Consider the following 21090-nt stretch of genomic DNA (forward strand, 5'->3'; position numbering starts at 1 on the left):
GCACAATATTGTTTAAGTTAGTTTTCAGCCCAAGGAACGTACATAACCCACCACACCTGAACTATACATAGAATCTAAAAAAACAATCTGCAGGTTTTAAATTATTTTTGTTTGATGTTAACAGAAGATTAGTAAAGAGCTATTGAGTGTGGGTTTCCTTGTGGTTGTGTTTCAGGGCATTTTTCTTCTTAATGTCTATTTAAATTATGATCAAGTGACCTTTTTCCACAAGGTAGTGTTTGCTTGTCTCATATTTAGTTTAACTGTGTATAATAATAATAATTTTTATTACATGATTATTATAATAAATAATAACAAAGTATATTACGCTATATAATAATATTTGAAACTGTAGTAAATGAATTAGGAATTAAGTATATAATACTTTCAATATTAAACCGCAGCAGAAACACACACGCAGAGACGCATACGCACAGACACACATATTCACTGACCAACCAAAAAACAACCACAAACAAAAACACCATTATAAAATATGGTATTAGCAAAGAAATATTATAAATTTAGGCGAATAAAGTGCAAAGTTTGCCTGATTTATGAAAGAATATACAACATCCTTAAGTATAATTGTTGAACAGTTGTACAATATGTACTTTAAGAGATTAGAATGGTATTGATAGAAAAATATTTGGTGGATACATTTTGGGATGCTTACAAGTAAATAAGCAAAATAGCCCAATGATAAAGGTTTCTTTAGAGTGAAAGCTTAAACTCTTATCTTCTCATACTGCCACTGTCTGGCAGGAGCAAAGCAAGGATCCACCCCTGAAGTTTGGCCACTCCACCCACCTCAAGTTAACAGGATATGCACAGACTTTCATCCCTTTCTTTCTTACTTTCTTTATTTCTTTGAGCTGAAATATTTTGTTGCTGCTGTTGTTCAATTTATGTAACCGTCCAACAAACCATTGAAATTGTACTGAGCAGTTAAAAGAGAATAAAACTTGAGTGTTTGCCTATCACTTGGGTGGGGATGTATAAACACAGCAACAAAAAGGATATTAATCTATGAGTCTACATGGAATAATTCTACATGGCGGCCAGGCCTCAGTATGCAAATGAAACCAGTGAGAAGTCAAAAAGTCTACTACTGCTCACACTCAGTTATTAAAGGGTTGGAGGGTTGTCCTGTTGTCACCTTTATCTGCACCAAAGCAGCTGATGTGGCCTTAATGTTTTAGCAGAGTATTTAGCCCACAGCAACATGCCACGCAGCAACCAAAAAACAAAAAGAAGAAAAAAAGGACATGTCAGTTTCTTTCCCTGCCCAGTGTAAGTAATGGCCCCAGCTTGGCCACTCCTATGAAAATTGCCAGCCTCCACCACTGCTGTCTGAATGTGTATTTGACTGGTGTTATGGTTTTACTTTGTTTATTAGATGTTAGGCAGGACAATATATGTAACCCTTTAGGCTCTCATCTTGTGTTTAGCTGCAGCATTTTCTGGCATTAGATAAATTGAAACAAGCAACACTCGTTGATAACAGTAGGAACTGTTTTCCCTTCAGTCACTGAGTGTAGCAGCTGTAATTAGATTATGTCAGCTATTACAACCACTCATTCTTCCAGGTAGGCTATGGATTTGAATGTAATCTGGGATTTGGTGGCGCATTGCTGAGTGGTGTGGAAACCCAGGCACTAGACTGTACCTTATGTTACCAATACAATGCCATGTACAAGTTGGCGGGATAGACTGCTAACACCTGAGTGTGTGAGAAAGTGAGATTAGGTTGGTTGTTATGTAACATTAGCCCAACAACAGTCTGGTAATTGCAGGTGTGTTTGAAAGATTATTGTCTGTCCACTGGATGCTATTTTAAAGACTGTGCTGGGTATAATAGTATGCCTATCAGCCTGAAACCAGAAATTCTGCTGGTTTAAGTTTCATGACTGTCCAGAAATTAGTCTGTCAGACTCTGAAAGTGGTTTGAAATATCTTAGAGAAAGGTGTTTGTGACCTGCAACCTTCACTACATTTTTAACAGCAGATAAGATATAAAATCATGAAAAACATGCAAAAGAAAGGTGGCAAAACAAAATTAAGTCCCCATGCTGTTATATAAATAGTATATAAATATTATATAAATATATATTATATTATATATAATATTATATAAATGTTATATAAATACCCCACCTGAATTCTGGCCATCACACACAGAAGCACACGGCTCTCCCAGGTGTACACTCATGTCACGAGGTAAGCTCCTCTCGTCACTCACTCATTATTAATACAGGATTACTTGTATTCTCAATCCCAAACTCGCACACACACAATACGCACCCCTCACAGAAATACACGCACTGTCTGCTGGGGACCTTCACCTGTAGCAAAGCAGTCAAGTATCTGTGAGCCACCAGCTGTAGTCTCAGGAGTTTCATCCACTTTGAATGTTGCGAGCCTGTGCAGGCCCGCTGCTCACTTTACTGCTGACAGAGGTTTTACCAGACAAGTGTTGGATATTCATCAGAAGAGAAGATACTACAGCTTTGTAACCCTTGTTTCATGAAGGTAAGAAAAGATTTATATATATCTGATAACAAGGAGAGAAGTTAGAACAGTATGCAATGTGTTTGCATTCACATATGCACCACATTTTACTTAAATAGACAATTAAGATTTCAGAGGATTTTAGATAACTCCAGTGTAAAACAGCTCTACAGACTGTGTGCTGAGGTGATTTTAATGCTTTTGCTTTAAACACTATGGGTTCAAACATGGTGAAGGTCATATCATCGTATGACAGATACTTTTCAGTCTCTTCTTCACTAACTCTTTGTGTTTTTTCCAGATGTTTCCTTGGTCCGCTGTTTTCTCCCTTGAGCCTAAAGTGCCCGGCCAGCGAACAACTGAGGAGCTGGTAACCAACACCCTGATGCTGGAGCTTGGGGCCATGGTGAAGCGCACTGAACGCATCCGCTTGGAGAGGGCGACGGAGGGTCGTCGCCGCCGTCGCAGCTCTTCCTCTACAGCAGACTACAGCTGGCTGGCAACCACCCCGACCCCACAGCCCTATGAGCTCACTCCCAATGACCTGCTGGAGCTGCAAGACCTCTGTGCCAAAATCCCTCCTGCACAGTGTGGGCCTGTGATTGTCAGGTAAGAAAGACAGGCAGAGGTAGAGACAGAGCTAGAGGACTGGCAGGATAACGGTGAAACTGTTACTATAACTAAAAGACCTACAGATCGTTTTCAAATAGCAGAGAGCTGCAGGGTTTCAGTCTAATCCATTTTACACACTCAGCAATAACTCGCTAATACTGTTAGAGCCATACTTACAAAGTTGACTTTTAAATGTCTGTGTGAGGTTCATATTAACCCCTTATGTAAATCTGAGAATAGAAAAACTGGAGGGTTAAGATGCATGTACAATTTTCTAGTTTTTGCGACTATGCTTGCTTTGGTGTGGTGTAAATATGACCCAGCACTAACCCTACCCCTCACTGGTAAATGCCCATAATTAATTCAACAGAGGTCCTTCATAATGATGAATGAATTTTCAGTAAAAAAAAGCAAATGTGACTTTTTTCTGGTGTTATCACTGAACGGAGTTGTTTAGACAAAGCGATCAAGTAAATATAAGGGCTTTAAAATCTAATATTCAGTTTTATTAATCTGTGGGATTCAAAAATATGAACAAGTTGACAAAAAAGCAACTTGTCATCAATGAGACTCCATCATTAATAGTCACTTCTGCAAACACGTCCTCTGTTAGAAAAAAAAAGTTTCATACAGGCTGTACACCCTCAAACACCACCAGTGTTTTTCTTACAGTGACGGTCCAATTTATTCTTCATTCTCCACCCTTACACTCTTTGTTGGCTGTGTCCTTTTTGTTTTGCCTTGGCTGTAAAGGGGTGTGAATCAAAGTCAGCTCATATTACACTTACTCTATCCCTCCTGCTGCAGGTTCAGGAGGCTGGTTTCACAGATGGAGCCCGAGGTTCACGAGGTTCCTCGGCTCTTTCGCTCAGTGCTGCGTGACTGTGCGGATGAGGCGAACGGAAACGACGAGGTTCCGACCCAGGAAGTGGTGTTTGAGAAGCAGCAGCGCAGCAAAAGCCTCTCCTTTGTCACTTTCCGCACAAAATTCCGCACGGGGCATTTCCCAAAGGGCAGCAACTTGAGAGGCTCCAGGGGGAACCTGCAGCAGCAAGTTGAATGGTCTGATGAGGAGGAGGATGGAGAAGGGGAGGAGGAAGCAATTCAGGCCAGGACGAGGAAGGGAAGGAGTAAGAGCATGCCAGAGATCACCCCTATAGAGCAGAGTGCTCATGGGTGAGAGAAGTGGGGGGAGTCAGGGGAGAAATAAAGCAGAGGGACATGTGCAAGGGAGGGGAGGAGAAACTAGGAGAGTCACAGAGAAGACTGGGTGAGCCCAGATTGTACAAGACAAGCATTAATGAGGAAGAAAGGGAGGAGTGGAGGTAGCTGCCATTAAAAAATGGGTCAAATAAAAATCTGGAAAACTTTAAAAATTATTTTTTTCCTTATTTCAAAAGATGAAGAAAAAATTCAAGAGAAAGGACTTAAGTAGACTTACTCACTGGCAGCTTTAGGTAAATCTAAAAGAATTATGGTTCTGGCTTTAAGATGTCAGCAGCCTTTTGTGGTCCTGGTGGGTAAATTAAAAACTGCTCATACTGTTTTACCTACATAAGACCAAAAACACTAAAGGGAATAAATAGCTGTTCCAAATCCGAAGCGACCTGTTATGCTCATTTCCATATTTCAAGTAACTTTTCCTGATTTCCATTTCAAAATAATCCTGCTTTGTCTCATTCTGGGCCTGGAACCAGTTTTTATGTTAGCTCATCTCCCTTTAAAACCACTTTTGTCTGGTAACGGATGGTTTCTGTATCTGAAATGGTAAATACAGATCCTCCTTCTTTTGACGGGACCCTTGCTACAGCAGATTATCTGCCTCCATCTCATCCTATCCCTACCATGCTCCTCTGTCACACTCTGCATGCCCTTCTTCATGACCACAGAGGCCATCTCTGTGGTCTTCCTCTCTTCCTCCCACCTGGCAGCTCCATCTTCAAAACCTTTTTGATATATCCACTATCACTCCCTTGACTACCACCTCTGCACCCCTACCCTTCCTTCTCTTCCTGATGAAACTTTCCCATTTATCTGGACTTGGGACTAGCATTAGGAGTACACTGGGTTGCACACCACCACAAGCTGGGTTGACACGAAACAGATTAAAGAATGTGGAAGTGGAAAAAAGAACATTTAAAGCAGTCTGAATCCTGAATTGCTGGCTACCAACTTAATATTTTGAAACTCAGACCATGTCTGAGCATTAACCAGTATAACTGTACTGTACAAGTAACCTAAGAAAAGAAGGATATGTCCATGCCAGCCTATTTAGTATGTTGAGTTAAACTTTGCTCAAGCTTATGGCATCTATAAACTCAAACCCATACTGTAAGGGCTCTCTGATGAATCATAAACACATCACATGAACTAAAACTTGTTACATAACAGGCAGGACAGCCATCTTCTGCAGACTCAGCAGCCACAGTTTGGCTCCAGATCACCAGCTCAGTTAACAGATGCTCTCCCGTCAAGTAAAGCAGAAAATAATTAGACTCACGTATGATTTTATTGTAATACAACATGTACTTAAGGTAATAAATAACCAATTTTCTTATCTTTTCTGTGCAATTAAAACACTTCTTTTACACAAAAATGTCTTCTTTTTTTGTTTTAAATAGATGTTTAGCTAACATTTGAGGCTAATGTTTAAATGCATATCTGTCTGTCTGCATTGTTATAAATGAAAATAAAGAATAAAAGGCCAAATATAAACTGCAGCATTTGTTACAGCTAATTAAAGCTCTGCTGACTGATCCTCTTATCCCAAGAAAATCTCACACGTGAATGCCAGCACCCCATTACTGTTTTATTAATGCACACTTTATCAATACATCTTCATAACTATTTCAACTTTATACACTAAGTCAAGGCATTTGGCTAAAATTAAAAAAAAAAAAAGAAAACAAAGAAAGAGCAAAAGAAAAAAGGAAAAAAAATGTTTCTTTTAAAAAGTTGTGGTCATTTAAATAACATCCTGTACATTAGGTAGATAATGGATGCGCACAGGCATCCAACCAGACACTTCCAGGGAACGTGGCCGATCGTGTGACTTTACAACCAGCGCTTACCCCTTCATACGCACTGATCCTCCTACAGCACTCAGTGAGGTTTAAACCTTTTCTTCCATTAAACCTTTGCGAAGGCTGCTCACCACACAGCTTCATTTAAAACAGTGCCGTTATATAACATTTCTCACAGCTCACCCTTCAGTTACACTGCAAACCTCCCTTCATCTGGCTATGACTGCCTACTTGTGCCACAGCGAGTTTCCTTGTATTGTGTCACAGTTCAACAACGGTACCAATTTGGCAAATGAAACAAAACAGCAAATAAAGATTATTTTTAAAAAATCCACATCAGTTTTGGATGGTAGAAGGTTAGGAATTGCTGATAAATGAGAGACAGTCATGTGGTTCCAGTAAAAAGCAGGTAAACTATGAAGCAACATAATCTGAGGAGCAAATCCAGTTGTAAAGTTTGGCTTTGTAATACTTACTATAAAGGATGACGTGTGGTAAAAGAGGATAAACAAAACAACCATAAGACAGTTTGCAGAATCAAACCATTAAATTAGAGCCATTTTGATTAAATGCTTATGAATAGTTGGTCAATGTAGAATACAGAGCAGCTTTCTGCTCTTAAAGTGGGGATTCAAAGATCATTTATTTGTTTTATTCGAGAGTTCAACATCTTCATTTTCCATTGAAGAGTCAAATTAAGACTGAAAAGTTTGTGGCTTGGGACAAAACGACAGGTCCGTATTCGAGTGGATCCCAAAAGCCTCCATGAAACCGTGATAGAAGAGTCTCGAAATACATCCTTATAGTCTAGCTTTAATTTTATTCTCCCTCATTCGATACCGTTTCCCTGCTCCTCATTCCTTTACGCAAAGAAGACGACAAAGATGATGAAGAAGACCACAAGGACCAGAAAGATCTTGATCATCAGCCAGCGGTTGGAGGAGACCGACTGGAAGTATTTGAGGATCTCTGTGTGGGCAGCCTCCACGTTCAGCTGGGTGTCCTCCACGTTAGCATCGATCCTGTGAGAAAGAAACGGAGCAGTGAGAAGAGAGTTTTTAATCTCTAATCAGTCTTGTTTTATTTCAAAGACTAAGAAATTACACCAATACTTATCCCATTAATGCAAAACCCCCCCAAAAATCAATTTTTTTCAGTTCTGCTTTAGTTTGTTATTTGTTTATTTATTTTAAATAGAAAATTGCTAAGATTTGTTATTGCTTTGATATATATGGGCTTCTGTCTTTTAAACCCTCTAGCGGTTAAAATTGGTGTCGGTTGATTGCCTTCCAGGGCTATTAATGAATACTGACTGATGCGTATTTGTCAGACCCTGATGAAGACTTGCAGTCAATACGTGCTGATCTGTTTTACTTGCTGAATTGTTCCAAGAATACATTTGTTATATAATTTTATCCCAACACAGGACCAAAAAAAAACAAAAACAAAAAAAAACCACTTTTATGTTTCAGGCTTTTTTTCAGCAAGATTGTTTTTCCAGTTCTTTCTTTCAGTTGTGTAACTCGTTCTTTTATCCTACTGAACCTCATCTGTCTCCATCTCTTCCTCACCTCTGGATGGTCTCCTCTTGTTCCTTGACCATGTGCGCCAGCTGCTGAAATATGGAACCCAGTTCCACGATGGTGCTCTCGATGTTTTGCATGGTATCTGCACGGCTCTGGATGTACGAGTCCTGTTGCCACAACACAGCATTTTAGTGTAATATTTAGCTAATCTCGGATAAAAGTCAGTCAAGTTTGACAACAGACTCAATTTTTTGTGCCACCTGTCTGACTTCAGCAAACAAACACCAACACCCTACCTGCTCATCAATAAGCTGAAGCTGCAAAGGATTACTTGGAGAGTCCATATCGATAGCCACATCCCCCCGGCTCCGGGACTCTTCCTGCATCAGGACCGAGCCATCTGCAGAGACATAAAAAACACACACACGTGATCACAGAAATCCTCTATGGTACGGGCGGAAAGCAGAAAGAACAGCGGGCACATACAGTAGCTAGTTATACCCGCTTGGAGAGTCGAGACGTTCCCGGGAAATACCTTTGTAATTTGCGGTTGTATAGCCCTGGTAGTCATTGCGCGGCTCACGAGCTGCTTGCGGCTCCTGGGCCCCTTTTTTGCGGCTCCCTAAAATATTTTTTAATTCTTGCATTACAGATGACCAAATACAGTATTAATCATTCACAAGGACTGCCAGCAGTTCCCTATCACAACAGCTGCTGTTTTGAAAAGTACACTGGTATTTAAAACGTATCCACAACCAGTGCCGTTTTTGAAAAAGAAGGAAAAAACAAAACACCTAACCGTCAAACAACATGCTCAGTGCAAGTACGCCTAAAACAGAAATAAGGGAATGTGTGCACAAGCACAAAAAAACTATATATTCTGTTAATATATGATTTATTATGCATATGATTTTCTACCGTAGGGTTTATACCCATGTACCTTTTAGCAGGTAATAACACAAACAAGTAGAGAAATGTAAATATTTATCCCATCATCCATCAAGATAAATAAATGCTGAGTGCATCATTTCAGAGATCAGAATCGAGCCAATTATATTTTTAAAATAATGAAACCAGTCTTAATATCCATCTTTTTTCTTTGTAAAATCTCTAGGCATTCACAATGAGCATTTTGCTTGATATTTGGTCAAAAATGCTAAAGTAAAGTGAATTTATGAACATTTTACCAACTGTGTAAATGCACGTACAGGAAGCACTGGAGCTCGGTGCGTTCATTAAAGGGTCTCTGTTAAGAAGCCTGCTCGGCAAAACATTTAATCATTCGCTTTAGCAGAATGATGAACTGAGCAGGAGCCAGACGTCGAGTATTTTCCTCCACGACACAACAAAGAAACACTCACGGTGTGTTCACTCTAATACACACTTTGTATGCTTTGAGTAATGATTATTCTCATTACTAGTGGGAAGTTCACACTTTCAGAGAATACAGGTGATATAAATGTGACATTACAGCAGGCAGTGTGAAGCCAGCCATGTTCACGGTCCTCTTTTACCCTTGTCTGTATTACTAGTGCTGCACGTCAGTTTAACCATGTGCAACATTAAAGGTCCACAAAACGATTAAGACAGAACTTTTCACACAAACAATATTCAGGATAGAGTGAACACGCCTTAATTAAACTACAAAACATGCTTTGTTAACCTGCTGTAGCCATTTACTTTCATATGAGACCCTTGTTAAAAATCTGAATGAGCAACTTGAAGCGTGAAGCTGAGATGTGGAGACTTACTGAAGTTGTTGGCCATGAGAGGAGAAGACGACGCCGGAGGCTGGGAGAACTGCTCTCTCCTGCTGCGCTGCTGCTTCAGGTTCTGAAGAACAAGAGTCAAAGAGAGAAGAAACCTTCACTTTATCCAGAGCTTTAGGTATTAGCATTGTTTGCTTTTGTGTGCTGACGCAGCTCTCACCTCTGTTCTGACTTCTAGGACTGATTTGAAGTCATTGGACATCGATGCCAGCTTGGACTACAGACAAAGAATGACAGAGTTAAAGGAGGTGACGATTCACTTTTGTTACCATTTAGAAAAGGAAAGAAAAAGGAAAAACGAAACTACAGAAAATTTGCATTCTCTCAGTCAATAACTACATCTTTTCTTGATTTTAACCCTGGAGAACCCATGGGGTCAGAGCTGACCCCATTGGTTTACTAGGGAAACCATGGGGTCAAATTTGGCCCCATGGTTTCTCCAGGGTTAAAATTGTACACAAAGTTTTACAGAAAGGTTCAAAGTTGTTTCTTTTTAGATCAACTTCAAATTCAGAATCAGAATTACATTTTTTTAAACAAATGATTAATTTATCTTGGGGTCTTGATGCAAAAAACAAACAAACAACAGAAATATTTCTGGTACAGAAATAAAAACCAGAATATATGCTATATACAGTGTATATAATATATACATATATTTAGGAATATATACCAACTACCTACAGATATGAGAGCTGAGATACTGAGAAATTAAGTCATATCTAAAGGTTATGACCAGGAAGGGTGCAAAATATAGGTAGAGCTCTCATCTGCCGTCATCTTGCACTCATTCTGATCCAAATAAGCAAAAACAAAACGCCAACAACAAAAAACCCCCAGCAGGATTTGCACAAATACAGTGGGGCAAAAAAGTATTTAGTCAGCCACCGATTGTGCAAGTTCCCCCACTTAAAATGATGACAGAGGTCAGTAATTTGCACCAGAGGTACACTTCAACTGTGAGAGACAGAATGTGAAAAAAAAATCCATGAATTCACATGGTAGGATTTGTAAAGAATTTATTCGTAAATCAGGGTGGAAAATAAGTATTTGGTCACCTCAAACAAGGAAAATCCCTGGCTCTCACAGACCTGTAACGTCTTCTGTAAGAAGCTTTTCTGTCCCCCACTCGTTACCTGTATGAATGGCACCTGTTTGACCTCATCATCTGTATAAAAGACACCTGTCCACAGCCTCAACCAGTCAGACTCCAAACTCCGCCATGGCCAAGACCAAAGAGCTTTCGAAGGACACCAGGAAAAGAATTGTAGACCTGCACCAGACTGGGAAGAGTGAATCTACAATAGGCAAGCAGCTTGGTGTAAAAAAATCAACTGTGGGAGCAATCATCAGAAAATGGAAGACATACAAGACCACTGATAATCTCCCTCGATCTGGGGCTCCACGCAAGATCTCATCCCGTGGGGTCAAAATGATCATGAGAACGGTGAGCAAAGATCCCAGAACCACACGGGGGGACCTGGTGAATGACCTGCAGAGAGCTGGGACCAAAGTAACAAAGGTCACCATCAGTAACACACTACAACGGCAGGGAATCAAATCCCGCAGTGCCAGACGTGTTCCGCTGCTGAAGCCAGTGCATGTCCAGGCCCGTCTGAAGTTTGCCAGAGAGCACATGGATGATACAGCAGAGGATTGGGAGAATGTCATGTGGTCAGATGAAACCAAAGTAGAACTTTTTGGTATAAACTCAACTCGTCGTGTTTGGAGGAAGAAGAATACTGAGTTGCATCCCAAGAACACCATACCTACTGTGAAGCATGGGGGTGGAAACATCATGCTATGGGGCTGTTTTTCTGCCAAGGGGACAGGACGACTGATCCGTGTTAAGGACAGAATGAATGGGGCCAAGTATCGTGAGATTTTGAGCCAAAACCTCCTTCCATCACTGAGAACTTTGAAGATGAAACGAGGCTGGGTCTTTCAACATGACAATGATCCAAAACACACCGCCCGGGCAACAAAGGAGTGGCTCCGTAAGAAGCATTTGAAAGTCCTGAAGTGGCCTAGCCAGTCTCCAGACCTCAACCCCATAGAAAATCTGTGGCGGGAGTTGAAAGTCCGTGTTGCTCGGCGACAGCCCCAAAACATCACTGCTCTTGAGAAGATCTGCATGGAGGAATGGGCCAAAATACCAGCTACTGTGTGTGCAAACCTGGTAAAGACCTATAGTAAACGTTTGACCTCTGTTATTGCCAACAAAGGTTATGTTACAAAGTATTGAGTTGTATTTTTGTTATTGACCAAATACTTATTTTCCACCCTGATTTACGAATAAATTCTTTACAAATCCTACCATGTGAATTCATGGATTTTTTTTTCACATTCTGTCTCTCACAGTTGAAGTGTACCTCTGGTGCAAATTACTGACCTCTGTCATCATTTTAAGTGGGGGAACTTGCACAATCGGTGGCTGACTAAATACTTTTTTGCCCCACTGTATATTACAAAAATGTGGATATACCTGTAATGACACCACTATAGTATTTGAGTGGGTCTGAATGTGTCGGCCTCCTGGAGCTCCACGGGACCTCACCAAGTCCTGCAGCTGTGCTATCTGTTTGTTTAGACTGTTAATGTCCTAAAAGACAAATAAAAGAAGGGAAAGTTATAATATCAAGTTTCATTAGATATAAAAAAAGGACTGACATGCTTTACTGAAGAGTGACAGCTCAACTCACCTGCTTAATGATGTATGTCAGCTCCTCGATTTCTACCGCCTTGTCATCAAACAGAGATTTTCTTTTTGCCACTAAAACATGAAAATAACATCATCTAGAGTCAGCACTTTGGATGATATCACACTCAGAAATTTGAAATTAAGCTGAAATTACGTTAAAATTAACACTTACAAATTGTGAGCTTTTCCAGTTTGGCAAATGTATTGCTCAAGTCTTTCCCAATTCTCCTACAAGGAGACAAAAACAGAGGTTAAACTTTCTCTACTAGTCACAGAACAAATAATTATATTTGCTTCAAATCTCTTTAGTACAACTCTTTAACTAAAAGGTAAGAGAAACGGGTATTAAACCATTTATATGCTAAATTAATTATATGAATATTATAGCTAATTCAACAGTGAAGGAACAGCAAATAAACATAAAATGAGGAAACGTATGCGAAAACAGACTTTGGGGAACTTACTTGGCCATAACTGTAAAGTCACTGCGCTGCCTGAGGGCACTGAGCGCCGGTTTACTGGGCTGGACTCCATTCTGCTACAGGAGGTACAAAGAAGCAGATGAGATGGCCAGAAACATTAAAAAAAAAAAAAAAAAAAAAAAAAAAAAAAAAAAAAAAGGGGGGGGGGGGGGGGGTAAGACGTATAAATTATGATAAATGGTAAATGGTAAATGGCCTGTATTTGTATAGCGCTTTTACTAGTCCCGCCTAGGGACCCCAAAGCGCTTTACACGTCCAGTCATCCACCCATTCACTCTCACATTCACACACTGGTGGAGGCAGCTACAGTTGTAGCCACAGCTGCCCTGGGGCAGACTGACAGAAGCGAGGCTGCCATATCGCGCCATCGGCCCTTCTGGCCAACACCAGTAGGCGGTAGGTGAAGAGTCTTGCCCAAGGACACAACGACCGAGACTGTCCGAGCCGGGGCTCGAACCGGCAACCTTCCGATTACAAGGCGAACTCCCAACTCTTGAGCCACGATCACCCCAAAGCAGGACTTTGAGAATTGATTTTAAATGACTCAAGAAGTCAAAGAATTTGGATTTTTTTTTATCATGATAAAATAATAATCCAGTCTGTTCTGACTTTTTTTTTTTAAATAAAAACTTAAACATGTCTAAAAGTAAAATGTCTTATGGCATAATATTTGGAGTGTTAATATAATAAAAAAGAGAATGTGGTCACTTAAAAATAAGATAATTTGAATTTGGCATGTTTTTTTTTTTTTAAATCATCAACCTTCCTCCAAAGAAAAATTATCAGGACTGTGACAGAAATATTTCTAACTAGTAACCAGCACAAGTTAAATGTGAAAACACACTTAAAATGGGTTTTTGGGATAGATGTTTCTATATTAAGTAGCCAAAGTTTGAGAAGTCACACCTAAAGGGCCCATTTTGAGAGAGGAAAAACTACTGAGAGGTAGAGAAAAAAGCTCTACCTCTCAGTAAACAAAAATCACTTCCAAATGTGTTTTTGCATCATCTCACATAAACACTGACATAATTATGTTTGCATTACCAGACTGATAGTTATTTACCACCTTCTTCTTTTGTTTAAAGAAAGTAAAAAACATTTTGACACTGTTATTTGGGGGATTTACCGAGAGGAGTAAACAAGGAACAAAAAGCAAAACTAAAAGCCAAGCCAAAATTACATGGTGCGACCAAAACCGATCTGCATCACTGCATTTTAGCTGTGTGTTAAAAAGATTGTGGTAACTCTTATCAAATCGTGCACAATTTCAAGTAAACTTATCATGGAATATAATAAAAACTAAGCAAAAACGAGCAAAACCACTATGTAAATAGATTGAACTGAAACAAAAAAACCAATAACTACAAATAAATAAATAAATTAGAATAAATCTGAGTGTAAGGACGTGGCTGGTTTTTTGTTTTCTTTCTCTTTTTTTAAAGACACAACATACCTGTCTGCCCTGGAGAGATTTACACGCTGACTGGAACTCGAGTGTCCGGTCACGGCACGTCATGCTGCCGCTGATAATGAATCACCTGCCCGCTATAGATCAAACACCACCCGGGCGGCCGGTTCCTCCTCCTGGGGTCTGTCTGATTGATAAATACTAAGACCTCGCGGTGTACGGACAAATTCACATCGAAAGGTGGTTATCATTCATGTCTGAAAATTAAAAAAAAAGTCACTTGTTAGCTTTCCGGGCCGACAGCTTCAAATTCAACAGATAAAACACAAATTCAGGAGATTCGGTAGCCAAAAGCTAGTCACAAAGACCGCGACAGCGTGGAAATAAAGCCCAAATAACTGTGCTAAAGCTCATATAAATAAACAGGCAAGCTAAATATATATATATATCATTAGGTAACGATGATTATTTGGAGCCTGGACTGGGTCTGTTTGTGTGAAGGCCGCCCATCACGACACACAGCTGATCATGGCCTGACCGGCTAACTGCGGGCTAACGTTAGCTCCAGAGAGCTAACGGGAGTTTTCGAACGGTCCCTCCAATCTCACCTCGGTGAAAGCCAACTTAAATTGAAGGTGCGAGTTTTAAAGTTATTTAATAAACAAAGCTAGATGGGTTTCAACTCACCTGAATCGGTATCGAAACATTATCAGACCAGTCGGTGTTTCTGGTGAAGACTAGTATACCCAGGAGTTAAAGTTCCGATCCGGGTCATTTCCGGTACTGACGTCATTGCCACGTCTACTTTACCGAGCATGGAAAAATGTCTGCGGTACCGAGTTACTACCACCAGGGGTCGACAAATCTACTGATGTGAGCGGCACAAAGGAATCGACGCTTCAGTTCAGAAAGAAATGCGGACATTTAGTTGAAAACGAAGTCAGCAAATGACAAACAAAGCTATTATTTAGAATTCAAATTAAAAAAAAAAAGTGTAAAGTAAAATAATATTAAAACTAGACTAAAGCAACTAAAGTAACATTATCCACTTAAAAAATCAACTCAAATAATAATAAAAAATATATATATAAAAACTTTTTTTTAAAAACTTGGTCACACCAGGTATTAATATGATGTTTAGAATATAATGTCTACATGTCTGAATCTTCCGTTTTCAATACATTTTGTGTTTGTATTGTTATACCTTTTCCCGAACCATTTTGTTCCACTGAAATACTTATATTAAAATAATTTACACAACTAAAAAAATAATCCAGAATAGAAATAAAACAACTGATTTAGACAATATAACCCAGTACTAGTACGGAGTAATTAATTACGTGGTGTGTGAGTGTACATCAAGAAGCCGCAGTTTCCTGTTTTTAGCTGACAGGAGAAGGCACCAGGCGTGGTCTTCCGCTGTTGTATCCCAGCTGCTGAGGAGTTCAACATATTGTGCGTTCAGAGAGGTTTTCCTGCATACCTTGGTTGTAACAAGTAATTATTTGAATTACCATTGCCTTCTTATCAGCTCTAAATAGTTTGGCTAGTCTTAGATTTTTTCTTTTTGAAGCATTCTCTGAAAACCCTGGATAGAAGTTTCTGGAATATTCAGATCAGCATGTCTGACAGCAATTACCATGCCAAGTTCAAAGTCACTTAAATCATCTTTCTTCCCCACTGTGATGCTCAGTTTGAACTTCAGCAGCTCTTCTTGACCATGTCTGCATAAAAGCAGCTGCTGCCATGTCATGTCATTTTCTGATTAGATACTTTTGTTAACAAGCGGTTAAACAGGTGTACCCAATGCATTGGGCAGAGAGTTTACATTCAAAATAAAAACCCTCCAATATCAGTCCTGTATCCCTTTAGCCACAACTTTTCTTTTTTTTAATTTGCAAAAGAAAGTTGTTGTAAAACTGTAAATGGAGATTTACCTGATTGTGGCACTCAAAGTAAAAAAAAATATAAATAAATAAAAAAAAAAAGGGTGGGCGAATTGTTAATCAAATAAACACTACATATGAGGAATCTTGTTTTAAGTATTCCTACTATCAATAACACTGATAATGATCCCTCAGAAACGGAAATATTACAACGGTAATATCTTACTGCAGCAAATGTAATGTCACCATTCATCAATTTTTGTTTTTCCACTACTGATCTTTTCTTCTTCTTCGTGTTTAACGGCGGTTGGCAACCAACGTAAAGGAGCATTACCGCCTCCTACTGTTCCGGAGTATGGGTCAGACAGTGAGCTTACAGTCTGTATCCAAAAAACAAAACAAAAGACCCTACACTCTTTCATAAACACCTATATCCTTCAGAAACCCCACCAGTTCCCTCACCTGTGCCCTACTACCCTCCAACACACTCTTCAGATTAAATTCCCCGCTCCTTCAATCTATTCTGCAGAACTTTCCTCTCCACATCATAACCCTTGCACCGCAGTATCACATGCTCTACCGTCTCCTCCTCCTGGCACACTCCACAAAGCCCTGTCTCATGTTCTCCTATCATCCGTAGTGTTTTATTTAATGCACAATGTCACAGTCTAAGCCTGGTAATAACCACCTCTTCTCTCCTATTACCCCTATACAACCTCCTCTCTGCCACCTCCTTAAGATGATACAATTGCCTGCCCTTACTCCCTGAATCCCACCGCTTCTGCCACTCCTGAACAACTTTCCTCCAAACAATACCTTTTGCTTCAGATCCGCTGCTATTAATTTCCATCTCAGTCCTATTTTTAGTCAACGCTCCTTTTGCCAACCTATCCACCTTTTCATTTCCATTCATTCCTACATGAGCTGGCACCCAAAGAAAGTGAATGTTGCCACCAAAACACCTAATTCTGCCTATAGTCTCCAGAACAGTATACAATACCCTGCCTTGTCTTCGAACAAAATGATTGTAGACTTGAAAGAACAGCTGCCGAGTCAGAACACACTACCACCTGCCTGATTTTTGAACACTACCCATTTCAATGCTACCAAAATTGCTACCATTTCAACCGTGTACACTGCCAGTCCATCCGAAGTGCGTTTGTTTATTTCAATAGTTTTTGACGGAGCTGCTATTCCAAACCCTGTAATTCCAGTAACTGGACTTTTAGCACCATCCGTGAACACATGAATACACTCAGGGTATTCATTCAAGCTGTGAAAATGAAATGCTGAAACAAGATCGACTCTTCCTTTCAATTTTCTCTTCAGATCCAGCAAGTACCAGTCCACAGGAGGGGTCTCCAATAACCATGGAGGAACCACAGGGAGGACATATTTTAAGTTCATACACTTGACACTCCTTAGCCCACTGATTCCCCACCTTTCCAAAATGATCCTTCTGACTTCTTCCATACTCCCAGCATTCCAAAAGTACCTCCTTTGTGGGATGTGCGTCACCATGACCACCAAGATGAACCCAGTAATTCACTGACACTTGCTTCCTCCTAAGATCTAGGGGCATTTCTCCCATCTCCACCTGTAGGGCACTGACTGGAGACGTTTTAAAAGCCCCACAGCACACTCTAAGGGCTTCCGATTGCAGAACATCCAAACGTCTCAACACAGAAGGAGCGGCTGAACCATACTCCACACACCCGTAATCAAAGACCGATCTAATTAATGCCTTGTAAAGTCTTTTCAAAGCATAACAGCTTGCTCCCCAACCCCTCCCAGCTACACACCTCATAACATTAATAACCTTTTTGCATTTGGTTTCAATCTGGTCACTGATCTTTTGTCTCTTGTCCTCTGTATTTATTTTTTACTTACCCCCTTGTCTCGTTATATGGATTATATTCACCTGTGCATTGTTTCTCCAGCTGTATTCTCACTCCTTAATTAGCTCATGCGTCTTTTTAAGCCCTCAGTCTCTCTGCTTGTGTTTCTTTTTGTCTGACATTATTTCTGTTTGTTACTGGAGTTCCCTGCCTGTTCCTTGTGGGGTCTTTGGTAGTTTTACTTATTGGCTCATATCAGTCAGAATAAATATTTCCCTTTTGTTCCTGTTTCTTTCAGTGACTGCTTTTTGGTCCAGAAAGCCCTATATATTTTAATATGGTTTTCTGAAACATGTCTCTCTTGTAAATGAGACATTAAGCCCCAGTGGGACTACCTGTATAAATAAAGGTTAAATAAAAACAACCCACATCATATAAATGATGGTAGTTTTATTCTTGGACTAGAATAACTTTACATGAGTCAGTGTTCCAAGTAATCCTTATTTATCTTCTACTGGGCCTTTGTGCAGCTCCCCAGTTCCTCTTCTTTCTGAAACGAGCTGTTTTAGCTCCTCCCACTTTAAGCCAACTTTCTTTTATAGTTAAGCTGTGCTGCCATGTTCTTTTCAAAGACAAGAGCCTTTCTGTTGGCAAGCCTTCCAAACAAGCCACATTTATTCAGCCTTTTTCTAATTGTGCTGTCATGAACTTTAACATTAAACTTGCTAACTGGGGCCAGTAGAATCTCAGATGTAGCTCTTGGCTTTTTTGCAGTTTCTGAGTATTGCACAGTCTGACCTTGGGGCTTGTTTGCTGGGATGTCCACTCCTGAGAAGACTTGCAGCCGTTTTGATTTTTTTTCCACTTGTGGATGAAAAACTTTTCTTGCTGGAGAATTTTGGACTTCAAATTGTTTGGAAATGGCCTTATTACTGGCAGGAAATGCTTCTATGAGCCAATTGCTGATGCCTGCCCTTATTGTGTTGTGCTAACAAACACCTGAATGCTCCAGAACTGATGATACCTTAACCAAGGTCATATGATTAGCAGCACACCCTTGATTTATTTTTTCATGCATTGATTCTGTATGATGACACAGTGTAATATGTTACTTCTGTTGTTCATTTGAGGTTGTGTTTACCTAAATTTTAGACATGTTAACAACCAGATGATTTCTTAAGAGGTCCTGAGACAAATTCAGACAATTATAGAGACACATTGATTTTCTTTAACTTGAGAGTCAAAGAAGACATGGCGCGGTTACGCTTAAATGCTGAAGGAAAAATGAAATCCTGAAGTTTCTGCGAGCGGAGATTGACAGAGCAGACAGAGAGACATGATGATTGGCTGCTGCCTCAGGTGATTCAACCGGCCTGCAGGTATGGCATGGAAAGAACGAGATAACATCCAGCAGGCTCTCTGATCTCCTCTCATGCCTACTGGTACCCGCATCCTCCGCCTGACGGGATCAAGCATGCCCAGACCACAACTATGTCCTCTCCCATTTACCTGTTAGACCCCCAACCGCAAACCCCAACCTGCGACCCTCCAGCTACTACAGCAAGACCTCGTTCACCTTTTATACCTCGGTTTTAATCACCAAATGGATTGCTTCCTCCCACTTTGAAATATGACTGTGTTATGCGTTTTAATCTCCTTTGATGGAGGGAGCGGCCCCTTATCAGGACAGAACAGTTTCTCCTGAAAAAACACTCCCTTCTCTTTGTGATTTCTTTTTCTTTTTTGCATGTATTGCATTCACTGCTAAGCTACATTTAATTGTATCATACATTTTGTTATATTGTTTGTATTTTTAAAAACCTTTATACTTTTTGATGGTCCTGAATGAACATGCAAGCAGTCTTTCAATTTCTGTGGTGAAATCCTGTCATTCCCCTTAAGTTTATTTGCAATAACTCTTAATCTATATTTATTTGTCCAGTCCTTAAGTGAAAAACATTCCCATCAGCTTTTGCTACACATAGTTTTTAGTGGTAACTGGGACATGTTAGCATGTTAACACATTACTTTGGTCACAGGGACACCAAAGTATATTTTGAAAGTCAAGAGGACTTAAACTTCCTCATAACACAACCATCCTTCTGCTATATTCCCAGCCTAGCTGCATGCAGACTGTTTCCCATGTAGTTACAAGAGCCGTAAATCTTTTATCAAGCATGATGTCCTTCACTGGAGTGAGAAAGACAAGGTCTGTGGATCCATGTTTCTGTTGAAGATAACAAAGTTTGTTTATTCTGTAAAATGAAAAAAGTTCTTTGTGTTCACAAGAGACTTTAAAAAAATCACTCACTTTCCTGTCAGATCATCAGAGCGACAGAAGCACACAGGAATCTTCTTTACCCTGCACATACTGAGCTAAATCTCACTCTTTTTTTTTTGATCTATGTTTCTCTCACATACACAGGAGAACTGATACCATCTAACAACACACACAATACTCACAGGCCAGATAGCGTCCAGTACCTGCTTGAACACAGCTGCTGCTACAAAAGCAGGGAGGAAACCATGGCTGGTGTTATTAGAAAAACAATGACGCCAAATGCAGAGAAAAGCAAGGTGGAAAAATACAGGAAGGCCTGATACAGGAGAAAAGACTGGCAGGGACAAAGTGACGGCTGCAGAGTGATGGAGCGCGAGACACGTAGCTACTGGCTGGAAACACGCAAGAAGTCAAGTTAATATATAAAATGTACATGCACTCACCGCACATTTCATAACGTTTTTGCAGGTTTTGATGAGCAAGTGGCTTTTTAAAAAACGCTGTTGAGGATTTTGTGCATCGAAATTCATGACTCACTCTATCCTTTTTCTCTTTCCCTCTCCGTCTCACTAATCTTGCTGCTATATTTAGTCTTGGCATTATGCCCTTCGACAGATAGGTTGGCAGCAGTACGTAGCTCATCTCTTCTCCAGTCTTTCCTCTCCTTTCCTTCCCTCTTCCTCAAAGCAGATCCTGTGAGATCCATCTGCAGTTCACAAAGAGATGCGAAAGTTTAACACACGCACTGCATCAATCAACAAAACTAAGTCTCTTAGACGTGACTATAAATGTACTGAATGAGATACGGACGAGCTATATTAACATTATCCCCAGCCTCAGGTCTGAAGTCTGCTCTGTATGATGAAATATTCTAATGAGGCACTGAAAATAACATTCCCAGCATATTTCATCATCTTTATCACAAATGCCAGGGGGCGAAAGGCACAGTAACCACCAGCAGGGCTGCAGACAGGTATGTGCACAGAATGCACACACAAAATCTCCCCTCAGAGCCTCTTACACACTTGCAAGCACAAACTCCTGGAGTATCTT

The 21090-nt window shown here is 40.1% G+C and overlaps 2 protein-coding genes across 5 annotated transcripts; one reads left to right on the forward strand and one right to left on the reverse strand.

Moving 5' to 3' along the window:
* Positions 1–2206: 2206 nt before the first annotated feature.
* zgc:162144 (RD3 domain-containing protein) lies at positions 2207–4303 on the forward strand. The gene is made up of 3 exons (XM_006781296.2): positions 2207–2532; positions 2813–3120; positions 3931–4303. The coding sequence occupies exons 1-3, from the start codon at positions 2527–2529 to the stop codon at positions 4301–4303; spliced, it is 687 nt and encodes a 228-aa protein (XP_006781359.1). The 5' UTR covers positions 2207–2526.
* Positions 4304–5624: 1321 nt separating this feature from the next.
* Positions 5625–14860, reverse strand: stx5a (syntaxin 5A). Of its 4 annotated transcripts, none has more exons than XM_035911833.2 (12): positions 14720–14860; positions 14078–14289; positions 12607–12677; positions 12315–12370; positions 12144–12214; positions 11927–12043; positions 9602–9658; positions 9424–9505; positions 8208–8294; positions 7969–8072; positions 7718–7839; positions 5625–7168 (listed from the first exon to the last, which is right to left on the reverse strand). In XM_035911833.2, the coding sequence occupies exons 2-12, from the start codon at positions 14138–14140 to the stop codon at positions 7009–7011; spliced, it is 990 nt and encodes a 329-aa protein (XP_035767726.1). In that variant the 5' UTR covers positions 14141–14289; positions 14720–14860; the 3' UTR covers positions 5625–7008. The 4 variants fall into 4 exon arrangements, with proteins under 4 accessions (XP_035767726.1, XP_006781357.1, XP_035767730.1 ...); XM_006781294.3 differs by having other exon boundaries at positions 12607–12680; XM_035911837.2 differs by lacking the exon at positions 8208–8294 and having other exon boundaries at positions 14720–14859.
* Positions 14861–21090: the final 6230 nt, after the last annotated feature.

This window comes from Neolamprologus brichardi, chromosome 2, assembly GCF_056152115.1.
Source record: "Neolamprologus brichardi isolate AB-2024 chromosome 2, ASM5615211v1, whole genome shotgun sequence".
Taxonomy (NCBI): domain Eukaryota; kingdom Metazoa; phylum Chordata; class Actinopteri; order Cichliformes; family Cichlidae; genus Neolamprologus; species Neolamprologus brichardi.